We start from the raw sequence: 20,887 nt of genomic DNA on the forward strand, positions 1-20,887 counted from the left end.
TATCTACAGCCATTTGTCACCAGTCACGCTTAGTGACTGCATTGTGCCCTGGCTTTCATTATCTGTATGTCTTAATGTCAAATTCAGAGTAAAAATATACTTTGACAAGGTACTACCAGAGTGTTGCGTTGTTTGGAGGTCGAGATTTTAGCACTGTCTCTGCAGTATTTCTTCTCTGCTCTTAACTGTATAGCCCCGCCCTACCTGCTCTGGCAGCGCTGTGACAGGCAGTTTGGGAAGCCTCCTTGCAGAGAGTTGTCCTGTTTGGCTGTCAAGATTCAGGCACCGATACATTTTCAGTGGCTGATTACAGAGCCCGGGGCAGTCAGAGAGACCAGATTTTTTTCTTAGAGCTTTTAATTTATTTATATCTGTCAGGATGTGAAGGAAATTCAAGCAAATTAACAAAGCGTTCCAAAACAAAATTACATACTGCATCTTTAAGTGCTGCAGTGTGCTGGTGTGTAGTTGAATCCAAATCTAATTCACTACTTAACTGGATCAGTGTAGAGACTTAAGCCTCTTGTGTGCATCTCCTAATTTGAGGAGGCCATGCTCCTAAGCATAATCAATGCTAGAATGCATTCTTATCCCTATCACTTCTGTCTCAGTTCTACCATATGAATTCATATGCTTTTCTATAAAGACAAAGAGTAGGTTACAGTTAAAACAGGGTACTCCAGAGATCCTGTCACTTGTTTAGACATGTTTATATAATGTGCAAATGTGTACGTACTTTAGTATTTGATTTGTTCTTTGTAACAATGCTTTTGGAGAAGAATCGGTTACAGTTAAAACAGGGTACTCCAGAGATCATATCACTTGCTTACAAATGTTTATATAATGTTCAAATGTGTATGTACTTTAGTACTGTGCTTTTGCTTAAAATTTCATGAATGGTGAAGTGTATTGTATAGTACCTTCAATAAGAGGCCATAGCACAGTTTAGGAGACAATAATGTTCATCATAACCCAAAGAAGGTTTGCATGGATCTATATGTGTCTACAAATAGCAACTGTCTCCCGTATCCACATACATGTGCATATGAGCTTGTGTCGACGATGTGCGTTTCTCACCTGACCACGCCCTGCGTGTTCCTCAGGACGGTTGCGGCGAAGCTCTGGGTGACCCCTACCAGACTGGTCCCGTCCACCTCCACAATCTGGTCATTAACCTTGATCCTGCGGCACGGGAATCAGTCTCAGGTCAGAAATGACAAGGCCAGCAAAATGCTGAGCAAGCATCGCTTGATTAGCCAGCTTCCGTTCCATGCATAGATCAGTCAGGAACTTTCTATGTTTGAGGGCTGTTATCACACCATGAATCTAGTCTGATTTTTTAACATGGCTCTGGTATCATCACGGCCATTATTTTGAACAGTGGGCTATAAATGACAAACCTCCACAGAATGTTAAAGATAACTGACACTCGGGGTCCAATGACCACAATGCCCAGTGGTGGTCAACTTTAATTGAAACGCCCAACAGACAGAAGAAATTAGCTTCAGAAGCCTGTATGCTAGCAGGAACGAGTCATGTAGTGCCCGAGGCTTGCGACAGCCCTGCGGCTAATCGAAGGAAACAAACGCTATTTTATGGTGCTGGTCCGGGGTCTGGGAAGCTGGGGGATTCAAAATTGCAAACAGCAGAGAAGAATAACAATCGCATTTCCGAAATCGAAGCACTCATTAAGAGGAAGAAGATTTGATAATGACAAAGCCATCATTTCAGAGACCAATTTCCGTACCTCCTCAGATAATCTGAATATGTCATTGTGTTTAAATCAAGTAGCACCCACAGCAACCAACAGGAAAACACATATATAAACACACACATAAAAACATTTATATACATAAATAAAAACGTATTATCATTACTGGTAGTATTACTATTGAGTCAGAACACGGACAAATGGGTCCAACTTTTTGCAGTTACATAAATTCATTCCTTGTTAAATATTATTTATTATTGGCCACATTTTTTCCTCTTTGTTTGAATTTTAAATGCCCAATCACATTTAAGATGATTTGGGAAAGTGCTAGCAAGTACACACTACTTCCTCTGAAGAGCAGGCTGCCAGCTCTTGCTCATTTTCAGTTCTTCTTAGAAACAGAAGAGTCCACTTCCTGTACGCAGTGAAACGGGGGCAGTCCACCAGCTGAAAACCTCTATTACATAACATTTTATTTGTCAGGTTGGCACCACAAGTCCTTCTGTGGGGCTGGGACCACAATAATGGCACAGTTCCGTTTTAATATCTGACCATGGGAGGCCATCTAGCAGCCCACAGGAACCACATTTATTAATTTGCATTCACTGCAAGCTAGCGCAAAAACCTTTCAATGTTTCCAATTGGCTACAAACATTTACAGGCCAGAAACCTGACATGACTTGACCTGCTTAAGCTAGCACTACAATTACTCCACACTGCTCTTTCCTGTGGCACAACCCGGTTCCTGCCAGCCAGAGATTTAATAATGGAGGCAAAGTTCGAACAGCTAATGTTTTCCATTCAGACCAACCAGCCTGCTAATAGTGCTTCTGTCAATACACTGCAATACTTCTTGCTCAATGCCCACAAGTGTTCTGCATGATCAGGAGTTCCACAAAAACAAACAATATTTTCCTGTATCAAGCTCTTCAACTGTTTAATTATTCAACAGAACGTTCACTGTTTACAGTGACATTTATTCATTTAGCCAGCAGTCTTATCCAGATCATCTGATTCTACAGAACAGCGCAAGGCAAGATAAGCATCAGTACAGATGCATAAATTGTTCGCAACACAATGAAAATGCAAAGTATACCAATATAAAATGCTGCTATATTAAACATATGGTCATGCAAAAGTGCTGCAAATTCCTGTGTTGTACATTTTAGATATTTAGCAGATATTTAGATATTTGTCATCCAGAGCAGTTCACACAGTTTGCTTTCTTTGCATGCAATCCATTTGTACGTTTGGATATTTTTACTGAAGCAATGGCAGTTAAATACCATGCTGAAGGGTACAGCAGTGCTCCACTTGGGAATCAAACCTACAGCCTACAAGTTGCAAGTCCATTTCTCTCACCACTGTGTTACACTACTGCTATACTACAGTTTTAGTGTAACCCCCCCAGGACTGATTCCTGTTACATTTCTGTGGCTGTGATAATCCCCTATTTAGTCTTGTCAGTGATTGGCTGGTTCGTCGCCTCCGAAACGTCTGAAAGCTTTGCTCCTGTCCTCCCTGCTCTAATCCCCACCCCTGGCGCTCTGTAAATCCTTGGCTCCCTGGGGGGGGGGGGTTGGCAGACAGCGAGCGAGCGCCCTCACCTGCCGTCTCTCTCGGCGGCCCCTCCCTCGATGACGGTCTTGACGAAAATCCCCAGCTTCTCCAGGCCGGCATCGGCGCCCACGCCCATTCCGATGATGCTGATCCCCAGCCCGTCATCGTCTGAGCACAGCCCATAAACAACAGCTTCAGTGTGTGTGTGTGTGTATGTGTGCATCTGTGTCCGTGTGTATGTGCACTGAAGTGTGTGAGTCTGTGTGAGTGTTAGTTTTCGAGTTTACGTGTGTGTGTGTGTGTGTGTGTGTGTGCATGTGGGCACACGTGTGTGTGTGTGTGCGCTTATGTCATAAACAGCTTTCTGAAAGTGGATAAATGGATGAATAAACAGACACAGATACTGTGGATGTGTGCATGCATTCTGACACTGTTATATTTACATCATCAATGATATGTGTTTTTCCTCCAAGCTAAATGAGTCATGGCACAGAATCACAACTCAAGCAGAGCCCTCAGCAGAGACCTGATGCAAAGCAGGCAATGTCAGACATGTTCGGTCACGCTAGGATGCTGTGTGGGTGGAACAGGTGAAAGTAGACGAGTTTACCTTTTTCAAGCTCGACAGGGAAAAGTTCCAGCTTTTCCACTCTCTTTTCCAGCTCGTACTCTGCGGATGAAGCCACCGGATCCACCTCCTCGTTTCTCCGATCGTAATCCTCATTCGAGTACGTGTTAAAAACCTGGACACACAAAATGAACAGCTCCAATGAACAAGGCCGCATTATCATTACTTGACATAGTTGTGCTTTTAATGGGAGACCATCAATTACAGACCAGGGCTATTCAACTGGCCTCACAAGAGGTACATTTGGCCCGCCACAGACAGACATACTCTCGTCCCTTTAGAAAAAAAAGCATCTTGCCTGCATCTGCACACTGTCTGCATACCTCCCACTAATGACAGAATATTAACTAACAGTTAGCACAATTTAAAAACCATCTACTTCATTTACAGACATGTATGTACAGTACATATTAATATCAGATGGTAAAGACAAAGAGGTTGCATAGCGATCAATAATTTTTAAAAACTCCTCGTTTCGGCTCTTGCCTTCCTTAAGGGTCTGCACCCTTAAGTCTAAACAGCAGGTGGAAAATGTTTGGCCTGGATGCATTACTTTTAAAAAGATTTAGCCCCCATGAGGAAAGAGCTGAATATCTCCACTGTAGACCACCACAAATCGCATGTACGTGTCTTTGTCCTGCAGCAATTCTGCCCCAAACACCCAGAGGTAATTAGAAATGAGATTAACGGCTAATGCTGTGGCTCTTGATTTGTGAGCAGGAAGGCCACAACTTCATTCATCTCCTGAAATGTAAACATCCACTTAAATTAATATCAGCACAACCGATTTTCTGTCCTCTCCGCTGTTAGGGGCTGCCATGCGCCGTTGGGTCACTAATGACTAATGACCAGACCAGAGAATCTCCTCCATCTTCCATGTTACTGTAGACATGCAACTGTAATCATCTTCTCGCTAACAAGAGCATTATGCACTATAATATGGTATTCCTATTGCTCACCATTTAATGTCAATTGAATCCATGGAAAGGAAAGGAATTCATATGAGCATAGTTTTACAGGAAAATACAACCAAGGCCACAAACACAGAGAAACTGAAGTCAGCAGCTAGATCATGCCTTACTGCTGAACCATGGCAACGTAGGAGAGCTCCCCACAAAAGCTTTATCTCAGTAAAATCCACATCATCAATCATTTAGTGTCATCAACGATGTGCTTATTTACCACACAAAAGATTGCACCACTGGGCTGTGAATTAGCACTACTGGTATGAAACAGGCTTTGAATCAATATGTGTTCTGGCTTTCTGAGGAACAAGCACGAAACTGTCCAGACCCACGGCGCACCTGTACAAAGTGTCATGAGTAAAACTTGGCTAACTATATATAGCTAGATAGCTATGGCATGTCCTCATCTCTGTAACGTTATTTGTTGTCCTCCGTGTGTCCATACATCTGTATCGGTGGTACGCATTAACTAGGTTAACTGAAGTAGGCGAAACACTAACATGTTAGGGTTAGCTAAAGTAACATTAGGCAATAAAGCTGTGCTTAAAAAACTTGTGCCGTTCGAAGCGATGATTTTGGGAGATGCACCTGCGCATGCATCCTACTAAAGGAAGCACCACCTGCGCATGCATCCCACCAAACGTCCCTCTCAGGTTGTCCATGAGTGAGTGAGTGAGTGAGTGAGTGAGTGACCACAATTTGCCATGCATAGCCCATGGCGGCCGTTCCTGCACGCCATGGGAAAAAGACCTGAGAGTGTTTGACCTTGAGGGTGTTTGGTGTCATGTGGGGTTTGAAATTCTGCCAATAGGTGTGCCTTCCCCCGCTATAAAGAATGGAGAACGCGCTCTGTTTGCACCTCAGTTTTGACAGCCCCACAAGGGCCTCCACTGCAGAGTCCGGGGATGGGGGGGGTTTGGGGGGGGGGGTGTCACATGACTTCCTGTGCACCAGGAGGGGCCTCCGCAAGAAAGAGACAGAGACAAACCTTCTGGGCGGAGGAGTTTCGCGGTGGAGGAAGTGCCAACCGCCTCTCTTAGATTTAGTCACCGCGGCACTGCAGCCTCTCCGATGCTGCTGCTGTTGGCTGCCGCTCAAGCCCAGACAAACGTCTGCAAGCGATTGACACACCCACATGTACAGGCTCATACAGCACAGTGCACCTCCACCACCACCTCAAACTAGGCCTTGCAGATCTCCTGTTTCACATGGGGGATCAATGTCCTCTGTCAATGTACTTAACGTGCTGCTTCTGCGCTGTCTTCCTAACCGATCTGTACCACAACTGGACTGCTCTGTCAGACCATGGTCAGGCTGGTTTCCTTTCACGTCACGCCGCTTGGATCTGTTATTTCTGACTGTGGATTTTCCCCTTCTACTCCTATGTCACTAAAACTGACTTGATTTCTGCCAAAGAACATTCTATTTAGAATTTTATGTAAAGTTCATCAACTCTCCTGCAATAAACAAAGAGAAAGAAGAAACTGGATTTTTTAATTTAGCAAGCATATTAAGGAATCCAAGCAATTAATTAATGATCTCAATGTCAAATATTTGTGTAAATGAAAATTCAGCCATGCCTCCAATTAACATAAGTGTAATGGAGATCTATACCTGGATGACAAACCAATACCTGAATGTCAGGCTGTCTGAAGCAACCATACTTTACCTACAAGCCAGAGCCTGCATCTTTCTGTAACCCTGAGTAGTTCTACTGTACACTGTACCCCTCCCACTCTGCCAAGACGCTTTGTATTGCCACACAATCTCTACAGAAAGCAGATGGTTAGCCCATGCATGCTCTACATCCTTCCTTCATCCTTACTCAATAATGTGTTATGCTTTCTGGTGCCATATTAAAATTTGAACCAACTTTACTTTCAATGTTCATCATACAAAGCTGCCCATCTGGTTAGTCTGTGGAAGAAGCCTGCTATAGACCAAGAATCGCAAGTAGGATCTCTGTCTCACAGTGATATCGTCCCAAAGACAAACAGGTTGCTAGAAATTAGTATAACATCAGCGCTCTTGATTTATGAGTGGGACTTCATTCATCTCCTCAAATATAAACAGCCACTTCAATTCGTATCAGAGCCAGAGATATGTGGTCCACTCCAATGTGAAGGGCTGCCACGTGCAGTCACTGATGACACTTCAGATGGACATCTTCACCAGCCAAGACACAGGGACCAGAGAATCTCCTGCATCTTCTAGTCTGCCAAGAGCCGTCTCATTCCCACAGAGAATGGGACCGTTTTGGACAGTTCCTGGTGCTATATTACAACTAGAATGTTTCCATTCCAAGAGCACAGAAACAGACCTTTAAATATATAAAGAATACAAAGCTGACCATCTGGTGAGTTTGCAGAATCTCTCATACCCACTTTGATAGCAAGCTCTTTTTCACCCTCAGCATCTCGTCAGTGACCAGCTTCTGTTGCTAGTCTTCAGTTACACAAATAGAAAGCTCCTGGCCCTCACCACCTACTCAACACAGCTGCTGGTCCAGGCCCTGGTCCAGCTACTTCCACTTGGATAACCACAGATCTTCTGTGACTGACTGGTGTTTAGTTAAAACATGTCCATGGCTTGCTACTCCCCCTCAGCCTTTTGTTATTGGCTATTGATCCCAGCCTGTATAACATCTAAGGCCTGGATGATTCAGCCCTCTACCAGGCTGTCAAAGGCAGTCAACTATACCTGCAATCCGTCTGTAGACCTGATAGAAGCTCTCCGCTCAGTTACCTTTCTCATCTTAACAGGCCCTCTCAGTAGCTGAACATCCCAAAGTCACATCAGAATTTCATCCTTCTTATAGTACCAAAAGTATTTCCCTAAATGGATGCTTGTTAAGAACTACAATATGTGTACATTCTTATGTAATGTTACCTTTATTATCATTGTTGAGATAAAAATGCATTGAGAACATGACAACAGTCGCATACTGTACTTAATCACTGTTTTTCAACACAATAGTCAATTGCTGATGTTCTCTGAGCCATTCTGTGTTGCTCTATGATAAGCTATTCTGTGTTTCCCTTGTTACAATTAGTGTATCTTGTCTTGATGGTCTTTGAAGTCATTCTAGATACTGGATAAACAGTGACACAGACCAGTGGCCAGGAGCTGGCTCTGGAGGATAAGAGAAATTAAGGAATCCTAGTGGACAGGTACCTGCTCTGGTGACTGGTTTGGACTGTAAGTAAGGGAATGTATCAAACCAAGCTGTAAATGAAACATAGCAACATATCATTTACCTTTTTTTGTATCATGATAGTCTAATGCAATTTCCTTGAAAAATGGTATGATTTCATTATCAGAATGACAGCAATACCCTTATTTGCCATCTGTCATAGAACCACACCATGTTCAGTTTCAGTTTTGTTTTTTTGAACCTGGTTCCCAGTTTCTGGACCCTGTGTACTTTGGTAATGTTACAGTCATCAGTCTTTTGAGTCTGTCTTATTCTAATCATTAGGGTGTACCATTTCAAAATACCATGGACATGGGTGGTTACTACTGTATATAGGGTATTGAATGGCATAGCCATCCGCCAGGCAGACATTTTGTTGACAGCAGTAAATATGTTTATAAGCTCATGAGATGAGGTGGTGAGCGATGAGGTTTTGACTGTCGTAAATCAGCTGGGAAATTTAGTAACATACACCGCCGCTATACGAGGAGATGAGGATTTGATTGGAGGAAGGCAGCTGGGAGATTCAGTAACACACACCGCTGCGATACGGGGGAGTGCCGATCAGGAGGCATTCATGCTGTTTGCCAAACCCCAAGATTCTGAGCCAGCACAACTACAGACGCATGATGGCTCCCACTGCTCCGCGCTTCTACCTTATCTTGCCCCATCAGCCCAGTTCTGCCACTGAAATCCCCCTCTCTGTCTAAAGCAGAGGACTGATGCTGCTGACGGCTGACACCCAAAAAACACAGAGCCACGTGCCCGTCTTTCTATCATCAACCAGCTTTTCAAATCGTTCCTTCAATTCGATATGCACTGTATATTATACAGTACAGCGGCCTCAGACGTATTTCTGTATATCAATTTTAATACATTTGCAAACATTTCTAAAAACATGCTTTCACTTTGTCATTATGGGGTACTGTGTGTAAACTGATGCCAAAATGAAATCCAGAACAGAACAAATTTTGGAAAAAAAGTGAAGGGGTCTGAATATTTTCCGAAGCCAATGTATGTACTGTATTTGTGCACTTAAGCCAGTCTCACTCTATGAAGGGGCTGCTGTAGGGCTTCTCGTCAAGGGAAAGCGCTAGTCCTCCTTCTGATCCAGAACTTGACTGTGTCGGTACTGACTGTGACTGGTGTTGCGTCAGAAGACGCACAGCACCACAGAGCAAGGAAGGGATGTCACTCTGCAGGTGTTTAACCCCACTTCATGAAGGAAGAGCGCCTCCTCTGGTTGATCCGGTGCCCGCTGTCCACCCGCGCCAACCGCGCGGAAACTGCAGCCCTCTGTCATAATGGCTGCTATCACATTAAAAAAAGCAGAGCGAGGGTGAATGTGCTTCCGAGGACATGCATGCTTGTCTGCTCTCCCCAAGTTTATGGCAGAGGCTCTCAGCAGCCGGGAGGGCATATCGGCGTTCCAAATTGAGAGACGAGTAAAAAAAAAAGGGGGTGATTGATCTGCGCATTAATCTTTCTCTGAACGCTTTCGCCCGCTCGCCGCATCGCAGGATCCCTGAGTCATTAACAATGAGAGGAAGGAGACGGGGTTTCTTCAGGCCAACGCCGCCTCGTGAGCACCACGCTCGACAAACACACTTTACCGCACGCGGTTCTCCTCCACGCCGCACATTTCCCCCGGCAGTCCTGTCCCGGGATTCTGTTTGAGAATGTTCTCCACGAGCACGGCTGTCTTGTCCCGGGATTCTGTTTGAGAATGTTCTCCACGAGCCGGGGCTGCTGGCTGCGCACTGGCTCAAGAGGACCGCCCAGTTTTGAGGACAGCAGAAGAGTGACAGTTCATCTGCCAGGCTCACGCCCACGCTCGCACTCTCACTCCCACTTCCACAAAATGGTCTTTTTCAACTCTTCCTCAGTAACCCCCGCGGTAAAGAGAAGTCTCTTCTTCAGCATTTGTGGTATTTCCCTGCAGCCCTACTTTTTAAAGTATGCCATATTCAACTGATTTTGAAAAAGGCGGGGTGGTGGGCGTGAGGGGGCCCCCCTGCCTGAGGACGCCACAGCACGGCATCTGCTATTAATGCCAGCCACCTCTTCCGTGGGTATCAAACGCCACTTTGTGCCTTGCCCTGCCAGAGAGTAGGTGCCATGCTGTTTCAGAGTAGAGGGACAAGAGGGCCCTGGCGGCGTGGCCCTTTAAGAGTTGCCCTTGACGTGGGGCTTTTGCAGTGTGCCAGTGCATCTTTTCAGCACGTTGAAAACCGCAGCGTACGTTTCCCTCAACCGAGCTACATTCTCTTGACTGTGTGTGGACTCACAAACAGTTTTTTCCCTCAGGCCATCAGGCTTCTCAACCAGCAACATAAATCCCTGGGATCACATTGATCACATGTCCTCCTGTGTATGCTATGTACGTTCAATGTACAATCTTATGCACATATTCATCAGCACTCCTGCACTTTATATATGGTTAATATTTAAATATTTAATACTGCTATTCCCACTGTCCATATCCCCCATCTGTACAGGCTGGTACTTATTTGCTGTTAATATTTAACACTATGTTTAATATTATGTGTATTTTTATTATGTGTGATATTTCTTTGATATATTTTAGATATTTTAGATATTTTGCTCTTGCTTCTACGTAGTTGCTGCCTGCCATGTCACAAGAATTTCTTTGCTCAGAATGACCTGTGTTATACTGTGCACTTGACAAATAAAAACACATTGACTTTGACTTTGACTGAATGTGTTAAAAATAAAGAGTTAGCTTCAAACTATGATGACACATGCATCTTAAAGTTTTGTGTTTCAATTTACAGTATGTCATTTTTCTGTGCTGGCTCTCACATTGGAGCGGAGCGCATATCTGATGTTCATATTCTTCAGGCATCAGTAAGGACAGAAATACATTTTTTAGCATTCTAGTTTGACAAGTCAGACTCTAGTGAGAGAGGATATTTTGGTGAATGTGAAATGTGTAGAACTTGCAACTGTACCAAAAAAAGCCAGCTTTTCCATCTGTGTCTGCCGACCTTTTGACATCCGGGACAGAAAAAAAAAAACAGAATTGAGAAATTTGCTTCGGATTTTTTTTTCACGCAACAAATTGCTGACTCTGTAGGTGGCTTATCTGCCAAAGAATGCATTTTCAAATCCTGTTATGGTAGATTATAATTGGGTGCCATGACTCCAGCCAACAAATGGCCCACGTGTGCGGCAAGAGGGAGCTCTTTCAGAGCAGAGGCAAAGAATAAACGGACGAAAACAACAACGGATTCTTTCATTCCACACACTCTTTTCACCAAACTCACGTGGGCAATGTCTTTTCACACATGACTCCAACTACGCACAATGTAAAGTTTCCATCCCCCAAGCCAAATCAAATTATTCAGTAGCAACATGAAGCTTCATGGTACATTATTCATAATACAATAATGATATTGCTAACAATAACACTGGTTTTCATGCATTACTAACAGAAAAGGACATATTATTATTATTATTATTACTATTATTATTATTAGATGCCCATATCCAAGACAACAACAGCTTTCAATGTTTACCATTTCACTACAGAACGTTGTATATTTCATAACCAATTCATAAAGGTGGGTTTGTACTGAAGTTATTTAGGTGAACTACCTGCTGATTATCTGAGTGATTATCTGTATTGTACATATGCCAGCTATGGCCTACGAACCTGGGCACATAATCCAGCGCTCCAGTCAATACCCCGCAGGCTGCCGTACATCTGACTGTGCGGCTGGTCTAACTGGCGAGCCAAATTCTCAGCTGGGGAAGGGGAACGCACTTCGCCACAATGCAGGCCACTGTGGCACTTTCTGAATGCTCCTGCCTGCAGCCGGGCACGCTCTCAGAACAATGCGGGATGCTTCAGCGGGCTGATATCACATCAGGAGGGTGGAACGCCTGATACGAACCGTCGGAATCGACCGGGTTCAGACCGCCAGGCCGTTTTGTGTTTCCCGAATCGTAAAAAATTCAGCCAAGAAGGTCAGATGTCGGCGAAATGATCAAAACAAAACCACCCCGGTTATTAATAATGCACGGGGAAGGACGCGGCTAACAGTATTGATAATGGCGTTGCGGTCTGGGCCTAAAATGAAACCCTCGGGACCTGCTTTCAGTTCCCTCTCGGTGATGGAAAATGACCTCACATGACAGACGTGACACGACAGCGTGTCCGTTCACCACGATTGGTGGAACATCTGTGCAGCGTGATCGAGGCTGCTTCACCATTGAAATCTGATCTTGTACAGTTTTCTACAACTTTGAATTTGACAGCAACATAAGCAGTTAGTGAGCCATTGTGAGTTCATACATAGACACAAATCTTTCATAATATCCCAGAAGACTGACTTGAATAATGTCTCGCTCAAGCATTCAGTGACAGCTTTAAAGAGCCAAGGACATGTTCTAAACACATAAGGATAAGAGCTCCACAAAACCCTCAAATTTCATTAGGTGCACATTAGGTAACCTCAGTACAAGCTTCTTGGAGCCACAGAAATGAATGCTTGACTGCAGAATACAACACAACAACGACTCAAGGCCAAGAGAATGACCTATAAACTTTATTTTGAATAAAGTTGGAGTGGGATTTGAAAATCTCTACAGCCTTAATGCAGACTTTCTAAAATACGAAAATAACTACATTAATAACTGCTCCCAACATGAAAGTGCCAAATGCAGCGGCCAGCCAAAGAATTCGTTTCCAGAGTGGATGCACCCTAGGGTTCAGTTTTGAGTTACCGACTGTGCCAGCGCCAACTGTGACCAATGGCCCACAAGCCTAATTGGTCACAGCGTTGCCCAGGGAGCGTTTTTGGCTAGCAGGGTTGTTGTTAGATCATTGTCCAAGAGCAGCTCACCTGACCACTCAGACTGTGCTGTGCATGAAGCACACTCCTCCAATGGGTGGCAGAACTGGTGGGCAGCAGAGGAAAGAAGAAGCCAGTGGCTGGCAGAACACCAAACTGACAAAGCACATCGCAGCCATGAGATTTATATGACTGAGCATATCAAAGTGGGAGAAAAGTAAAGGCCTGCGATTCATTTTCTAGCTCAAAGGACTGAAATATCAAAGGGCAAAATGTAGGCCTATGTTGTACTATTTGTAGGACATAAAGATTCCGTAATTAGGCTCTTTAAGAACAGTGAATGTTCATGCAACTGAAACTATAGCTCTGACTATTCTTATTATTCAAAAACCTGGCACTTACATGCTTGCATCCTGTTGTATACTGTTTAGCATGATGCTTTATGATCCTACTTAATGTATAATTTATTCTTCTGTAACCCTGCCCTTGCAATGCATAAATTATGACGAGCACTTTACAGTAGTAAAATGGATTTTATGATTGTATTGATTGGTAAAGCACGACATAGCTTAGCTCTTCAACAGTCAAACATTAACAGTAGTACCCCACAAGCCAGAGAAGCAGTTTGGATCATCTGTTCAGGGCTTCCTTATTGTTCCTTCAGCAAGGCTGGTGGTGAATTCTTTGAAATTACTCCCAATTTTTTAAAGCGATTTTAAAAACATGGTAACTTTGCATTCTTATGCTTTATCTTGTAGGCACTGTACAACTTATTGTATACTGTGTTTTAACTTTTGTTTTGTCATTCCTGTATCTGTACACTGTCTTGTGATTAGATATTTGTCTGCTGTTCTGATGCCTGTTTTTTAATTTGAACTCAGGACATTGCATGAAAAACACGATGTGAATTATTATTATTATTATTATTATTATTATTATTATTATTATTATGACTTTACATATCCTACCATGTTGGCCCTGTAAGTTACTCTTGCTAAGAGAATCCACCAGGACTATTAAGTGTTTGACACACCATTCTGCGCAGATCTGTCGATGTGTTTATCATGTGACAGAGAGCGTGACAGGACAGGGCCCTTCTGAAGGAGCGTGCGCAGCTCGGCACTGAGGGACCGGCCCTCCCTCTCTCCGCTCGGCCGCAGAACCGCCTCTCAGGGCCGACTGAGTCAGCAGGAGGGGAGTCAGGACCCAGAGCCAGAGCCCCACACCGCACCGCACCGCACCGCACCGCACCGCACCGCACCATGCCACGCCGGCCTGTACAATCAGATCCACAGGGTCGATCCCGGGCTGTCCTTCACAAACATCGCCCTCAGAGTTCAGAGTTCAACCCACAGGGTTTGGGTCTGGAAGCTTGAGAAATCAGTAAAAAGGCATTCTGAGAATTGGACCACACTGCATTTAAAGCACGTCAACAGACTGAAAATATCCCTGCAATATTAGTAAGAGCATGCGTTTCCTTTTTTAATCAATAGTCTCATTTTTGCATAATAAAACCTTATCATGGAAATTACATTACAAGTGGGGAAATTACATTATTAAAACAATGTTTGGTATCTTTTATGTTATTTTGTGTTAGAGTTATATATTTACTTTATCTAATGAATTGGAGTTTATCGAATGCTGCGAGCACCAAAATGAAGGCATGTTTCTCAAGCCTTCAGATGGAGAGGATTTCCATCGGTAGTGACACGCAAGTTTAACATATGTGAGGAATTCTAACTTTTTCAGAATGAAAAAAAAACATTTAGTGCTTTATCACTACAAGTACTGTATGAGAGCCTGCTTGGATGACGGTCTGCAAAAGATTTCTATATTAATTAAAGTTTTAACAGCTTAGATTTTGAAATGATTCACTGGCTTTGAGAGACACCAAGAAATATCACCAAAGTAATTATTAAGTAACATTAACCAGATCATTTCATTTCAAGTGCTTTGGCTTTGTCTTTTTCCTAGTCAAACCGTAAGGGTCTTCTTCGGGGTTATCCCAGTACAAGGATATCTTCTGTAATACGTTAATGATATGTAATATGTTTCTTTCAGAATTCCTAAGAATAGTCAGAGATTAGAGCTCTTTTTGTTCATCCCACATTTGGAAAATTCCTGCCTCAGTTATATATTCCACCACACCTTGCCTGGAAGAAAAATACCTGATGCTATTCTATAATTGTGCTCACAGAATAAGATGAAAATAAGAAATTTACACAGAATAAATGGGTAATTTACCTTCTCTCTAATTGCCCAATCAGCATTGACATTGGTCTTCCCTGAAGGCATAGCTACATCCTGACTAGTATTACCGATCCAAAAAACGTTCATGCATCATCAAACATACAGTGCAAAATGGAAAGCATTGCTGGTTTTTGTATTGTTCAATTGCTATACATCACACCAGCTACATTACAGCCTTGGATCACTGAGACCTGTATAATAAGTTGATAATTAGTGAGCTAAACCTCAAATTAATTTTGCATAGCATGGGAATATGATCTGATTAAGGTATTCTAAGAATATAAAATATGCTAAAAATGTACGGGGAGTAGCTGACCTTTTTCTTCAAGCTACACTCACCATGCGGTGACTTTCAAACGATTTCAGTTTTGTCAGGGATTAGCGATTTAACACCACTTTTTGTGAAAAAAGTAGGGCGACGGGCTCCAGTCCATTGCTCAGCGTTGATAAGATCAATTTCAAACCTGCGGACTTGTGGCTTGTATTGCTTTTGATCCACAAAACAAAAGCCTGTTAGCTGCGACCAAAAACACATGGTGCAGTAGTAAACAACTTATATTTTACAGGGGGCTTCAGTACAGTTAATACTACTGAGACATGGCACAAAAATAAAGGTCATATCTATATACATATACTTTTATATCCTGCCATTACCTGCTGACCTCACACCACTAACCAATGCTGAAAATGGCAGCATATTACTGGTGGTATGGGCCAATTTACACAGCCTCAGTCTACACAGTACACTGCTTCCTCATGGTAAGAGGCTTAACAGAATGGAAACAGGTTCCCCATTAGCACTGGAATACCCCCTGATGTTTTATGATTGAACAATTGGTGATAGATGAACATTTTATATATTATGGTGAATATTCCATTTTTATGCATAAGAGCTAATTATCAAAACATATTAAATTTTGTGATGGCAATGTGCAGTTAATTTAACACGTAATTAAATAGCACTTAGCACACAAATATGTTAGTTATGGACCCCTCTGGATTCAGATGGATAGAGATTTTTTACAGCCCCAAAAAAATGATACGAAGTGCAAGGTCATTCAAATAATTTCAAAAGAAGAAAGAAGGAACCTAAGCTCCTGGCAGGTGGTAATTATCAATTCCTCCACGGCCAGAAATCAGTAAACGAATATCTCCACATCCATATCACCGCTATTTCACACCTGGAGATGGAATCCTTGTGAAATGGGAGTTAGCAGGATTAAAAATGGAAAGCGTTCAATGTGCCAGGACTGTGGAAGTGCGAAAATCAACTGGGAGCACTGCCAGCTGACTCACTCACAGGTCACCGTTCCCGTGCACTCTCCCCAGTAGGCAATAACTGGCTTCAAACAGCAAGTCAGGGCACAGCCAGCTTCACTACTTAAAATGCAAGGCCATGAGCAAGCTGTTTGAGTTATTTACTGTAGCTTATGACATAGGGATATTCAAAGATTCTTGTTCTGTTCAAGGATCAAATTAACACTTAAAACTGTAGCTTGAAATGTAAAAATGTCAGGGGAAAGAGATGACACAATGCCACTAAAAGTCAGATAATTTCACAAATACAACATTATAACAGGGGGTGAGTTAAATGAGAGGAAACTCTTGATGTGGGTGTGCTTCTGGGTATTTTCAGGCCCACACAACTGACCCTGGATCAGCCGTAGAGGAGCACCTATCTCTACCAGAGTAAGTTAATGTGCAGTAAGACTGCTCCATGCACATACTATTTCTAAGTTCCATTTAAAGACACATTTTCAAGAACCAATTTGATTAGTTCCAAGTGTCTGCATTAAATAGTATGCTTCTTATGTAACAAGAAAATGACTAAATATAGGCTAGATCCTTTGAAGGCGAAATAATACCTGAACTGGAGAAATAGTGTGCAAGTATCCTCAGATAGTTTTTCTTTGGAAACAACTTCATTTTTAAGAATAATAAAAGCAAGAAGACTTACTGTCATTGGAGCTGTACTAAATCTTATTTTTCTGCCTTTAGGGACGTCTTCTTCCTCCTCCTCAGGTAAGCCAGCAATCTCCTTTATGTCTGAGCCTGGGTCGAAATAAGCGGCGTCATCGCCATACGCTTCGTCTTCGGGGTCTGTGCAACTTTCGCCCCAGCCTTGGTAACAAGCGTCACCGTCGGCGTTGAATATGACCCTCTCGTTGCCACTGTATTCCTCACTGGGTTCTTTAGCATCGCCGCCGGTGACCTGAGTCGAATTCTCCGCCTGGCGGCCTCCTGTGGCTTCGTTTGTCTCGCCGGCTGCTGCGTCAGGCGTGGTCTCGGTGCAAACGGAGGCCGTGCGCACTGGCGAGTCCGTGCTGACACCCACAGCTTCCGTGGACGTGACCGTCCCCGCGTGCCTCAGCCGGTGGGCTTCCTCGTATTTGTCCGAAACGGCGGCGCCCCTTTCCTCGCTCCTCCCGTCCCCGGGCTCCTCCCCTTTCTGCGGGGGCGCCTCCGGGAACCCCGGCCCGGCGTCCACCGCCTCCGACAGCGGGCTGGGGCTGAGGAGGTCCTCCGAGGACGAGGACACGGGGAGCGCGGGCCGCCCGCCGCGGTGCCTGCGACCGGCGCGCGACGGCGACTGGAGGGAGCTGCCGTCGTCCTCGCTCAGGTCGCCGGGGCGGTGGAACCCGTCCGGGGAGCACAGGGCCCGCCCGCTGGCGCTCCTGCGGAAAGCGCCGGCCTGGTGCTGGTCGGCGTTCTCGAACACGGCGCTGAGTTGGCTCACCGTGGGCGACGCGGCCTCCGTCCTGGAGCACAGGCTGTCCAGGGAGTCGTTGCTGCCCCTGTTGGAGCGCGGCCCCCTCCACTCGTCCAGGTGCTCGTGCGAGCCTCTCTTGTCCCGGCTGGAGGCGTAGACCGGGGACTGCGAGGCCCCCCTCTGTTCGAAAAGCTTCCTGGTCTCTGAGAACTTTGAGTGGGTGCCGCTCGCTCGCTCGCTGACGGTGGGCTGGAGCTTGATGACCGAGCCGTCCGTCCGGTTGACAAAGTTGGTAGGCTTCCTCAGCTTCTGGGGCGAGGCCTCCTCTCCCACATTAGTTTTCGATGAGGGCACTGGGCCGTCAGTCCCCATCTGCATGAACATGTTTTTAATCCGGCTGACGTGGGTGCCGTACTGCCTGCCCCGCGGCTGCTTGGCGCGCTCCGGGTCTTTCTGCTTCGGGTCCCCATCCTGCCTGGGCTGGTCGAAGGCCTTCTTCAAGGCCTGGAACTCGGCCCTGTAGGCGTTCCGATGAGGCGAGGCACTCCGGAGGTTGGAACGCTCCCCCGAAGCCTCCGTCTTCAACATGTTTGTTTTAAAGGCGGAGGAGATGTCAGCATCGCTGGGTTTACATATCACATCTTCCCATCATCCAGCCTCTCACATTTTGTTCAGGGGGAACATAATATCTACAATAATTCAAGAAATATATGTTAGAAATACGACAATATGTATTACATCACACTTGCTTTATCCATTGAAAAGAAAAGAAAGTCATGCTTATTTCAGAAATTAATACTTAAATGTACAATACCACACCGTACCATCACTGAATGCATTTACGAGGAACAAGACTCTTAAATTTAACGAAAAACTATCTTTTACGCAAAGCTCGTGGATAAATTGGACTGTGAAAGTGTCAAGACATTCCGATTATGACATACTCAGTCTTCCAAAAAATAAAATGAACTTGATCCACATTCTGCAGTCTGGAGTCCACACTGATTGATTTTCCCATTTCATTTGAGGCACCGCTTGGTCTGATTCTCCTGCGCCTCCCCATTGAATTCTGCATAATCATCTATGTATGAAGCCAAAGCCTCCGATCTGCTTATAAGCACAAATGACAAACACGTATTTCGGGATATACCTCTTTCCTAAATAATGACGGACGACAAGATCAACAAACACGATATACTTTAAACAGACAATCATAAATTCTCATAGCGCACAAAGATTTTACTGGGAATTTTTATAACATCCTGCGTTACTTCGGTTATAACAAGGCGAACATATGGACCTTTGTGACCATTGTCAGACCTTCGAGATTTTAAAAAATCGTGGTTAAATACCTGTACAGTATGTGATGCCAAAGACAAGCACTGAACAGCGTTTCCGATATGCTGCAAACATAGGTTCTGAACCATTGGCTATACTGAAAATGCACTATAACGGACGCCGGCGAAACGTTTACATCTCAGCCTCCGAATTTATCTCGGGGATGTTTTAAGTATTTGCAGATACGGTCTGCATATCATCAGCAAAATTAAAAAGGTCGGAGATGCATGTCCCCAGCTGTTGTTGCGTAGCATCGTTCACCAGATGCAAGTCACAGAAACGTCAAATTGCAACATTCTGCAAGCGTAGGCTGCCCTCTGTTTTCAACGTTGAAATGGAAAAATAAGGATTATAAATAATATGTTTACGAATTGCCACAGTGGTAACAATCAAGTTTTATAAAACATCAAATCTAACTCTGATCGTTGCATTCAATACAGGGTCAACTTTAAAATTGCAGACAGTAAAAATAGCGACGCATAACATGCAATGAGTCAGAGTATGGTACAGTGAACAAACAGCGAATAGACGCAAATCGACTCGTAGAGCATATTAAATGACAGCCAGCGACATTTCAAACAAATTGTAGTTACGTATGCTGTAAAACAGACACTCTGCATTTCCTATTAATTCGGATCATATATTTATCCGTGTACATGCAACTGCCAACCTATTAAGTAAGTATTCAAAAAAGAAGAAGTTAACTATAGCCTACTATCTATAGCTGTTGCTACAATGATCAAAACAAAAGCGTCACTTACGTGCTTTGCCTCGTTCAAAGGAGATGCTATGATAAATGTTTAATATCCAAAATGGGCATATTTTGTCGTAGAGTTCAAATGTAGAATAATGTGTACATAGTAAATACACTCCTAGTACACACTTTCATTTAGCCGCGTCCATTTCCTCTACAAGTCATAGTCTACTATCCCTCCAATTGAAACAATTTGACATACAAGCCCTAGTCTGAGCACCGCTAGACAACGCCATTGCAGGCAATTGTTGACACGGCCACCCGCACAATAGGGGTGTCAGTAAAATGTAACATTCTGTATTTTTCAGTGGAATAAACATGGTAATAGATTCCGGTAAATATTATCTACGACTATTATTTAGTTTGAAAAATTCATATTGTTTGCTTTTAAAAATAATCATCGCCCCAAATATTTACAGACGCGTGACAGGTGTTATACCTTCTGCTTACCAATGGTTTGTTCCATAAATCTGCACGGAGATGTTCTAACGAACTGCAGTCTAGAATAATAACAGCACAATAATTTAGCTGGACTAAATATGTTGCAAAATTAAAATATATATGTACTGAGCATAACGTGAGCTGTTTGCAAATATTCTATATTAATTTAACTGTTTACCAATGTAAAATTAACCAACGCTGTTTTAATTTTTTTCAATGCAGCGTAGTGGCAGAGCACATCTTGCAAATAACCTACGTCTGCGATTTAGAATTTAATTTAATAACATGCTATACCTGCATCTATAGTGTATGCTTTAAAAAATAGTTACAGTATTAGGCTACACCATGACTAGAAATGCAGGGACTTCAAGGTTGTGTTGTTGCCTACTCATGTGCTCTAATCCAGGACACAGGACAAATAGTTTGCTTTTACATAAAATAGGCTACGTTTCCAGTATGATGTAAAATGTTTAGAACAGTTTAAAATGCATTTAACGGTTAGCTGAAAGTATTCGTTTTC

The 20,887-nt window shown here is 43.6% G+C and overlaps 1 protein-coding gene across 7 annotated transcripts in view; it reads right to left on the reverse strand.

Annotated features, from left to right (window-relative positions):
- ppp1r9a (protein phosphatase 1, regulatory subunit 9A) overlaps nt 1-20,171 on the reverse strand; it is a 53,178-nt gene extending 33,007 nt beyond the window's left edge. For 6 of the 7 annotated variants that reach the window (XM_035428846.1, XM_035428845.1, XM_035428844.1 and 3 more), the window contains exons 1-5: nt 19,934-20,171; nt 17,082-18,523; nt 3,882-4,014; nt 3,319-3,439; nt 1,078-1,182 (exon numbers count right to left, since the gene is read on the reverse strand). In XM_035428846.1, the coding sequence (XP_035284737.1) occupies nt 1,078-1,182; nt 3,319-3,439; nt 3,882-4,014; nt 17,082-18,422 (1,700 nt within the window). In that variant the 5' untranslated portion in view covers nt 18,423-18,523; nt 19,934-20,171. Of the gene's footprint in view, nt 1-1,077; nt 1,183-3,318; nt 3,440-3,881; nt 4,015-17,081; nt 18,524-18,778; nt 18,942-19,933 lie in introns of those variants that run through there. The other variant, XM_035428841.1, reaches the window with a different exon arrangement.
- Nucleotides 20,172-20,887: the final 716 nt, after the last annotated feature.

Source organism: Anguilla anguilla, chromosome 8 (genome assembly GCF_013347855.1).
Source record: "Anguilla anguilla isolate fAngAng1 chromosome 8, fAngAng1.pri, whole genome shotgun sequence".
In the NCBI taxonomy this organism is placed as follows: Eukaryota; Metazoa; Chordata; class Actinopteri; order Anguilliformes; family Anguillidae; genus Anguilla; species Anguilla anguilla.